Source organism: Artemia franciscana, chromosome 16 (assembly GCF_032884065.1).
Source record: "Artemia franciscana chromosome 16, ASM3288406v1, whole genome shotgun sequence".
In the NCBI taxonomy this organism is placed as follows: domain Eukaryota; kingdom Metazoa; phylum Arthropoda; class Branchiopoda; order Anostraca; family Artemiidae; genus Artemia; species Artemia franciscana.
The window spans coordinates 4,594,506-4,604,962 of NC_088878.1; the positions used below are offsets into that span (position 1 = coordinate 4,594,506).

Consider the following 10,457-nt stretch of genomic DNA (forward strand, 5'->3'; position numbering starts at 1 on the left):
TCTCTATGGTCGTCCAGATTTATTTATTACATTTACATGTAATCAATCTTGGGATGAGATACAACAGCTTTTACTTCAAGGACAATCGGCGGCTCGTAGACATGATATTACGGCCCGTGTCTTCCGGCAAAAGTTGAAATCACTGATAAACTACATAGTAAAACTTAAAGTGTTTGGGTCAGTGTGATACTGGATGTACTCAGTGGAATGGAAAAAACGAGGATTGCCACACGCACATATACTAATCTGGCTACATGATAAAATTATGTCTAATGAAATTGACGATGTGATTTCCACTGAAATGCCTGATGAAAATGTAGATAAGGGCTTATATGGAATCGTGGTAAAAATATGATACATGGACCTTGCGGTGCACTGAACGACAAATCACCATGCATGGTCAAAGGAAGGTGCACAAATCAATATCCTCGACTTTTAGTACCCAACACAATTACTGGCAATGATGGTTACCCACAATATAGAAGAAGACCTACTGAAGATGGTGGCAAAAACGGCCATAATAAAGAAGCGTAACGGTACCACCATCGACGTAGATATCCAGTGGGTTGTTCCATATTCCCCTTTATTATTAAAAACATTTAATGCACACATAAACGTTGAATATTGTACATGAATGAATATACGAAATGAATATATATATATATATATATATATATATATATATATATATATATATATATATATATATATATATGTATATATATATATATATATATATATATATATATATATATATATATATATATATATATATATATATAAATATATATATACTAGCTGTTGGGGTGGCGCTTCGTGTCACCCCAACACCTAGTTGGTGGGGCGCTTCGCGCCCCCCCCCCAAGCCCCCTCCGCGCGCGTAAGTCGTTACGCGCCATATTAGTTACGCGCCATTGTAGTTGTGTCCCTGTGTCCCACCTGTGAATATAGATAGATTTATATATGTGTTTCAAACTACTTAAAAATTGCGAATATACAACATTCTTGGCTTTCCCATTGTCTGTCCATATACAAAGCCGTATGTACTAATAATGACGTCATATGCAAACGCTCTTTTTACAAACAAACAAACATGCATACACACAACTCGTTTTTATATAGATAGATAGATAGATAGATACAATACAAATTAACTACGTAAAACTTGTGAATATACAACAGTCTTCGCTGTCCCATTGTATGTGCGTATAAATAGATTGTCAGAGATAGATAGATAGATAGATACAATACAAATTAACTACGTAAAACTTGTGAATATACAACAGTCTTCGCTGTCCCATTGTCTGTGCGTATAAATAGATTGTCAGGTTTTACGTCGCGGCAATGGTCTACGGCAAGTCGCGTGCCATTGCAAAGCTTTGGTGGGTTGATATTTCTTAAAAGTATTATTGGTACGCCTATTTTTAGTTGTATCACGTGTGGTGGAAACCCTGAAGGATCTATGGAATTTAAAAATTCAGATGGATAATTAACCGCTTCATTTGGTTCCAAAACTGTGTCGACTGACTTGTAAAGGACTGCCTGGTCTCGAATCTTGGTCAAAACAACATTGTTGATTTCGTGGACGTCTATATTTTTGGGTGCGAGAATCGCTCTTTCACTTAGCCATTTATTATTTTTATAATTTTTTAGAATATTCGGAAATACTTTTTCAATCAATTCATTTTTGGACGTCACTAAATTACAGAAATCAGCAGGTAGTTGTATACGTCCTGAAATTGAGTCTACTGTTTGACCAGAGTCATCGTTTTGCAATCGGACACGCATATTTGTAGTTAATTTTAATATTTTTACGTGTGCCCATAAATTAGAATTTTTTAGGCAAGCATTCATTTCGTCTGCAGGAGTTAAACTACGTAAAAATTGCGAATATACAACATTCTTGGCTTTCCCATTGTCTCTGCATATACAAAGCCGTATGTACTAATAATGACATCATATGCAAACGCTCTTTTTACAAACAAACAAACATGCATACACACAACTCGTTTTTATATAGATAGATAGATAGATAGATACAATACAAATTAACTGCGTAAAACTTGCGAATATACAACATTCTTCGCTGTCCAATTGTCGCTGCATATAAATAGACTGTCAGGTTTACCGACCCTCGAACATGCAACGTACAATTGTCCATGGGAAAAACAATCAGTATTAAGATCTATACCACATTTTTCTAATGATTGACCTTGAGCTTTGTTAATGGTGATTGCAAATGCTAATCGAATTGGGAATTGCAATCTTTTAAATTGAAAAGGCAGATCCGTTGGAATCATGGGAATGCGAGGAATAAGAACAGCCTCACCCTCAAAAGGCCCTGTCAAGATTGTGGCCTCTATTAGGTTTTCCATTGTTTTTTTTACGGCAAGTCGAGTGCCATTGCAAAGCTTTGGTGGGTTTATATTTCTTAAAAGTATTATTGGTACGCCTATTTTTAGTTGTAGCACGTGTGGTGGAAACCCTGAAAGATCTATGGAATTTAAAATTCAGATGGATAATTAACCGCTTCATTTGGTTCCAAAACTGTGTCGACTGACTTGTAAAGGACTGCCTGGTCTCGAATCTTGGTCAAAACAATATTGTTGATTTCGTGGACGTCTATATTTTTGGGTGCGAGAATCGCTCTTTCACTTAGCCATTTATTATTTTATAATTTTTTAGAATATTCGGAAATACTTTTTCAATCAATTCATTTTTGGACGTCACTAAATTACAGAAATCAGCAGGTAGTTGTATACGTCCTGAAATTGAGTCTACTGGGAGCTTTCCGTTTCCAATTGTCAGCAATTGATATGAAAATGTTTGACCAGAGTCATCGTTTTTCAATCGGACACGCATATTTGTAGTTAATTTTAATATTTTTACGTGTGCCCATAAATTAGAATTTTTCAGGCAAGCATTCATTCGTCTTCAATGGCTCTGGTGGTGCAGCCAATAGAGGAAGTTTATCTTTTCCTGAGGCGCAACACATTCCCATTGTTTCACCATTGAATTTCAAGGCCTTGCAATAGGGACCAATTTTAGACATTGTCCCGATTTGAACACATCTACTCAAGCTATAATCATCGACTGGGTTGTACCTGAATGCCAGGCGATAACTTTCAGGTTGCTCTGATTCCTCGGCACGCTTTCTTTTCTTACTTTCTCTATCAGCAGCAAGCCTGATTTCTTGCTGTTCTTGTGATTCCTCGGCACGCTTTCTTTTCTTACTTTCTCTATCAGCAGCAAGCCTGATTTCTTGCTGTTCTTGTAATTCCTCGGCACGCCTTCTTTTTTCACTTTCTCTTTTAGCAGCAAGTCTGCTTCCGCGTTGCTCTGGAAGTTCCTCGGCACGCTTTCTGTTCTTTTTTTCTCTATCAGCCTCAAGCCTGTTTCCTTGCTGTTCTTTTGATTCCTCGGCACGCTTTCTGTTCTTTCTTTCTCTATCAGCCTCAAGCCTGTTTCCTTGATGTTCTTTTGATTCCTCGGCACGCTTTCTGTTCTTTCTTTCTCTATCAGCCTCAAGCCTGTTTCCTTGCTGTTCTTTTGGTTCCTCGGCACGCTTTCTTTTCTGACTTTCTCTATCAGCAGCAAGTTTTTTGGCATAGTCTCTTTGAGCATCTTCATCGGCTTTTGCCATGGTAAGTTCATCAGTCATTGTAAACTTAAACATTAATAGATTTCTACGTGAACATATGTCTTAAATATCTTGAATGACGTCACCGTCAAAGCAAAAATGACGACAACTAATTTCATGACGTCAGTCAACACAGAAATATGACGTCACCTGATCCACAGACAGACACACAGACAGACAACTTATTTTTATATATATAGATATAAAAACGAGTTGTGTGTATGCATGTTTGTTTGTTTGTAAAAAGAGCGTTTGCATATGACGTCATTATTAGTACATAAGGCTTTGATATGCACAGACAATGGGAAAGCCAAGAATGTTGTATATTCGTAAGTTTTACGTAGTTTGAAACACATATATAAATCTATCTATATTCACAGGTGGGACACAGGGACACAACTGCAATGGCACGTAACTAATAATGCGCGTAACGACTTACGCGCGCGGAGGGGCTTGGGGGGGGCGCGAAGCACCCCACCATGGACAATTGTACGTTGCATGTTCGAGGGTCGGTAAACCTGACAATCTATTTATATGCAGCGACAATTGGACAGCGAAGAATGTTGTATATTCGCAAGTTTTACGCAATTAATTTGTATTGTATCTATCTATCTATCTATCTATATAAAAACGAGTTGTGTGTATGCATGTTTGTTTGTTTGTAAAAAAAAGCGTTTGTATATGACGTCATTGTTAGTACATACGGCTCTGTATATGCACAGACAATGGGAAAGCCAAGAATGTTGTATATTCGCAATTTTTACGTAGTTTGAAACACATATATAAATCTATCTATATTCACAGGTGGGACACAGGGACACAACTACAATGGCGCTTAACTAATATGGCGCGTAACGAATTACGCGCACGGGGGGGGGGCTTAGGGTGGCGCGAAGCGCCACCCTAACAGCTAGTTTTTATATATATATATAGATATAGTTTCTTCTTTAGTTTTTTCTTTTTTAGTTACCCAAAAACAAACAAACATGCATACATACAACTTATTTTTGTATATATAGATATAGTTTCTTCTTTAGTTTTTTCTTTTTTAGTTTTTCTTTTTGATAGTTTTGTAGCTTTTTCAGTTTTTTAATTTTTTTCTCTTTTTAGTGTTTTACCTTTTTTATTTTTTTCCTTTTTTTAGTTTTTTTCTTTTTAGGTTTTTTTCTTTTTTTTAGCTTTTTTTCTGCTTTTCTTAAGTTTTTACCTTTTTTTTATTTTTTTTTATTTTTAGTTTTTTTTTTGTTATATTCTGTTTTTATTTGTTTTTTTTTTTTTTTGTTTATTACCTTTTTTTAGCTTTTTTAGTGTTTTTAGTTTTCTTTCTTTTTAGTTTTTTTTAGTTTTTTACTTTTTTTCCTTTTTTTAGTTTTTTTTGTTCTTTATTTTTCAGACGTCATATGCGGACAAACAAACACACATATGCGGACAAACTTACAACTTATTTTTATATATATATACATGACATATTCTCTAAGGCCAACCTGACTTTCATACATAATGATGATAGAAGGTAATAAGCTTACCTAAGCTATGGATGTCAGGTGATTGATGTCAATCATCCGACATCCATAGCTTAGGTAAGCTTATTACCTTCAATCATCATTATATATACATCACGTCATAATGCTCAATGTCGTTATGACGTCAGTCTACCAACAGCTTCATGACGTCATAATGTTCAATCCTTATAATGACGTCAGTCGACAAAAACAGTCGATAGTTGACAAACATGACGTCAATACACAAACAACTTATCTATCTATCTATATATATATAAATAAGTTGTTTGTTTGTGTGTCTGTCGACTGAGGTCATTCTAAGGATTGAGCTGTATGTCGTCATGAAGTAAGTGGTCATCATGTTTGTTATTACGATGCTTAGTATATGACGTCATTATAAGTATTTAAGAAGGTCGTTCACAGAGAAATTTTTAATTGTAAAATGACTGAAGAACCTACAATGGCAACAGCCGAGGAAGCTGCTCAAAGAGTCTATGCCAAAAGACTTGCGGCTGATAGAGAAAGTGATAAAAGAAAGCGTGCCGAGGAACCAACCACAACAACAGTGTGAAAACAGGCTTGCGTCTCAAAGAGAAATCACCAAAAGAAAGAATGCCGAGGAATCAGAACAACAGCGTGAAATTAGGCTTGCGTCTCAAAGGGAAATCACCAAAAGAAAGTGTGCCCAGGAATCACAAGAGCAACCTGAAAATTTTCGCCTGGCATTCAGGTACAGCCCAGACGATGATTATAGCTTGAGTAGATGTGTTCAAATCGGGACTATGACTAAAATTTGTCCCTATTGCAAGGGCTTGAAATTTAATGGTGAAACAATGGGAATGTGTTGTGCCTCAGGAAAAGTTAAAATTCCTATACTGGCTGCACCACCAGAGCCATTGAAAACTTTGCTTACTGGAACTACGTCAAAATTTAAGCGTTTTTTATCACAGATCAGAAAATATAACTCATGTTTCCAAATGACGTCGTTTGGTGCCCAAATCGAAAATCCAGATCAATTTATGCCTACTTTCAAAGTAAAAGGGCAAATTCAAGGGCAAATGATTCTCAGGCGAGAATCATAAATTTTTACAACTGTACTTGATCAGTGATAGAAATTCTGAATTGAATGCACGTTGCGAAATTTCTCCCGACGTTGAAAGGACAATCGTTTCCCAACTGCAACATCTTTTCCACGAAAATAATAATTTAGTGCGTCTGTTCAAAACAGCCATCGATTTGATGCCTACTGATACGCATAAAATGGTGCCCCCACCAATTAGGTGTTGGAGTGGCGTGAGCCGCCTTCCCAACAGCTAGTCTTCTATAATAACTGAAGTGTAGTTATAAATTTCTGATGTAAAATCAAAAGTCATATCTGATGTCTCTAACCGTTTTCGATGGAGTATATCTTCGGACATTTTCGATTTATATTTTTTCCATAACTCTGTAGGAGCTGAAGGAGAGCAAGTTGTTAGTATGATTCCAAACAATGCACGAATTTGACTTGGAGTTGACGTTTTGCACGCGTCATTGATGCAGTTATCCCAGTGTTGGTCATTCTCCAATAAATTCAGAGCTTGGCATGCACTACGGTAAGTGTCATGTATAGCACCGTTTACAGTTCTCAAATACTCAAAGGACGTCGGACCAGGTACATTCACCAAAAGCAGGCGTAGAAAGAAGCATTCATGTTGATTGGGGTGAACAGTGTAGAGTCTTCCTATCGTGGTATCTTTGAAGATGGTAGGTTGGCCGTCGACTGACTTACTCTTTTTTCGACGTTCAAATACTTTATTTTTAGTATTCCACGTGTAATACGAAGGCACTTCAGTATACAGCATTTTTTTTTTAAAGAATCATTTTTGCATAGCGAAAAGAAAGCAGTTAACGTTGTATCCGGTGGATTCAGGGCTCTTTGTTGGACGTTGGAATCCGAAAAATAAACACTTTGACCATTCTGTAAATGTACCGCTAAGTGAACAACAGCTGGATTACGTTCATGTATCGAAAATTTAAGATTTGGCCAAACAGCTTCATTACTGCTTGTGTATCTTCCAGCCTGATATTGTACGATTTCGTCGATATCACTGATTGATTTCGGACTGCAAGCCAAAAACTGCCATGTCACTGCCTTTGTTGACGTATTTACATATGTATTTGATTATATTTTAAAATGCCGTCAATTGTTTTACCAATACATCGTTAATATGTATGCAAAAATTGGATCAGAATGTTTGCCTTTCGCACGCGTCATTGACTCAGTTATCCAGTGTTGGTCATTCTCCAATAAATTCAGAGCTTGGCATGCACTACGGTAAGTGTCATATGTAGCATCGTTAACAGTTTTCAAATACTCAAAGGACGTCGAGCCAGGTACATTCACCAATAGCAGGCGTAGAAAGAAGCATTCATTTTGATTGGGGTGAACGGTGTAGAGTCTTCCTATCGTGGTATCTTTGAAGATGGTAGGTTGGCCGTCGACTGACTTACCCTGTTTTCGACGTTCAAATACTTTATTTTTAGTATTCCACGTGTAATACGAAGACACTTCAGTATACAGCAGTTTTTTTGCAAAAGAATCATTTTTGCATAGCGAAAAGAAAGCAGTTAACGTTGTATCCGGTGGATTCAGGGCTCTTTGTTGCGCCTTAGATTCCGAAAAATAAACACGCTGACCATTCTGTAAATGTACCGCTAAGTGAACAACAGCTGGACTACGTTCATGTATCGGAAATGAAAGAATTCGCCAAACAGCTTCATTACTGCTTATGTATCTTCCAGCCTGATATTGTACGATTTCGTCGATATCACTGATTTCGGACTGCAAGCCAAAAACTGCCATGTCACTGTCTTTGTTGACGTATTTACATATGTATTTGATTGCCTTTACGGAGATACAGTATTCAACGTTTATGTGTGCATTAAATATTTTTGATAATAAAGGGGAATATGGAACAACCCACTGGTTATCTACTTCGATGGTGGTACCGTTACGCTTCTTTATTATTGCTGTTTTACCGCCATCTTCAGTAAATCTTCTTCTATATTGTGGGTAACCATCATTGCCAGTAATTGTGTTGGGTACTAAAAGTCGAGGATATTGCTTTGTGCACCTTCCTTTGGCCATGCATGTGAATTTTCGTTCAGTGCACCGCAAGGTCCATGTATCATATCTTTTACAACAATATCATATAACCCCTTATCGACATTTTCATCAGGTATTTCAGCGGAAATCAAATCATCAATTTCATTAGAAGTAATTTTATAATGTAGTAATTTATAATGTATATTAGTATTTGTGCGTGTGGCAATCCTCGTTTTTGCCATTCCACTTAGTACATCCAGCATCGCACTGACCCAAACACTTGAAGTTTTACTATGTAGTTTATCAGTGATTTCAACTTTTGCCGGAAGACACGGGCAGTAATGTCATGTCTATGAACCGTCGATTGTCCTTGAGGTAAAATCTGCTCTATCTTGTCCCAAGATTGATTACAAGTAAATGTAATAAATAAATCTGGACGACCATAGAGGCGAACATACGCAATAGCATCTTGAGCATATTCATGCATATGACGGGGACTGCCAGCATATGACGAAAGTAAAATCGTTAATCTTCCAACGTTTGTGGTATTACCGTCATTTACAACTGCATCTCGCAAATGAATGTATTCAGAGCGGAGCTTGGTCTGATTCAGACGGATAAATAGCAAACATTCTGATTCAATTTTTGCATACATATTAACGATGTATTGGTAAAACAATTGACGGCATTTTAAAATATAATTGTCTTCATCCTGCCAAATCATTAGTCTATAGGAATAATAATACATTGCGCTGCATTTCTTATTCATTTCTTTGTTAGTGGCTGGATTTATTAATTTAATATTAAAGTGATAGCCGTCGGCTCCATCCCAAAAAATGATAGGATATTTTAGGGCATCGTAGCATCGATGAGTTTCAGCAATTCTTACCAACTGAGCGTTTCGCTTATGAAGAATAATAGGTAAATGGAGTTCGTCCGGAATGAGGCAGACTCTGTCTGCTGACCACTTGCCTCTGGATATGGGGTTTCTCCCCTAACTAAACACTCTGATCAGGACGGCCGTTATCTCATGTGGCGGGTGGAGCCCACCCCAGGAATCTCAGTACCTAGGTATAACCTAGCTCTAATCAGATTCTAGGCCTAGGGTCGGTTGGGCTAGCGACCCTCCACCCGAAAATTAAGTGCTACGAAAAGTGACAATATAGCCTCGGACCCGGATTCCCTTTTAAGATCTCGACCATTCGCGCGTCAATGGACATGCTGACGACGTCAGAAAGACTGACAGACTAAACCTTATGGACCGAAGGGGGCTACGAATAGCCACCTGGAATGTCTTGACTCTGAATGCACCTGCGTCAAAGAACCTACTCTCTAAAGAACTTCGCAAGAATAAAGTGTCAATTGCAGGTCTTACAGAAACAAGTCTTACCGGAAGCGGAGAAGAGCGAATAGGTAACAGTGACTCATTGCTCTGGTCTGGAGGAAGCTTGAGAAGGAATGGTGTTGGCCTTGCACTAAATAGCCTTACAAGAAAGGCCTTACTTTTACACGAAGCTGTATCGGACAGATTAATGAAGGCCCGCTTTGGATACAAGCATGGCAAGATGACTGTCATCGTATGCCATGCCCCAACCAATGATTCTGATGATGCAACTAAGGAGGATATCTACTCTGTTTTGTCCAGATGCCTTGCAACAGTACCCCCCCCCCCCATGATATAACTGTTCTCCTTGGCGACTTTAATGCGACAGTCCGCGATGATATGGGTTTATGGCGTGGCACAGTTGGTCCTGTATCCCCCGACCCACTTAACGACAAAGGGCTCCATTTACTTGAACTTTGCCAATCTCACGACCTTTACATTGCAAACACCTACTTCCAACACAAAACTATTCATCAGTACACGTGGTATAGTAATGACGGTCGTACAAAGAAGATGATTGACTACGTCATTATTTCCAAACGCTGGAGGTCATTGGTGAAGAACTGCAGAACTTACAGATCAGCAGAGCTTGGAAACGCAGACCATAGGCTTGTGTGTGCCGATCTTCGGCTTCGCCTCCATGCACAACGATCGAAAAGAAAAACCGTCGCTGCAGATATTGGGAAACTAAAGGAACCAGATACTCGCCAGAAGTACAGTATCGATATATCGAATCGCTTCCAGGCCCTTGGCTCACTTAATAGCAGCGAAGATCTCTGGAAGCATTTTAAATTGCAGACCAGTGAAGCAGCACAACTAGTGCTTGGCAAAAGGAGTTATCCAAAG

The 10,457-nt window shown here is 38.1% G+C and overlaps 1 protein-coding gene across 1 annotated transcript in view; it reads left to right on the forward strand.

Moving 5' to 3' along the window:
• LOC136036910 (26S proteasome non-ATPase regulatory subunit 1-like) overlaps positions 1–9,909 on the forward strand; it is a 59,790-nt gene extending 49,881 nt beyond the window's left edge. The window contains exon 8 of the mRNA XM_065719290.1: positions 9,419–9,909. Coding sequence (XP_065575362.1) covers positions 9,419–9,909 — 491 coding nt within the window. The remainder of the gene's footprint in view (positions 1–9,418) is intronic.
• Positions 9,910–10,457: the final 548 nt, after the last annotated feature.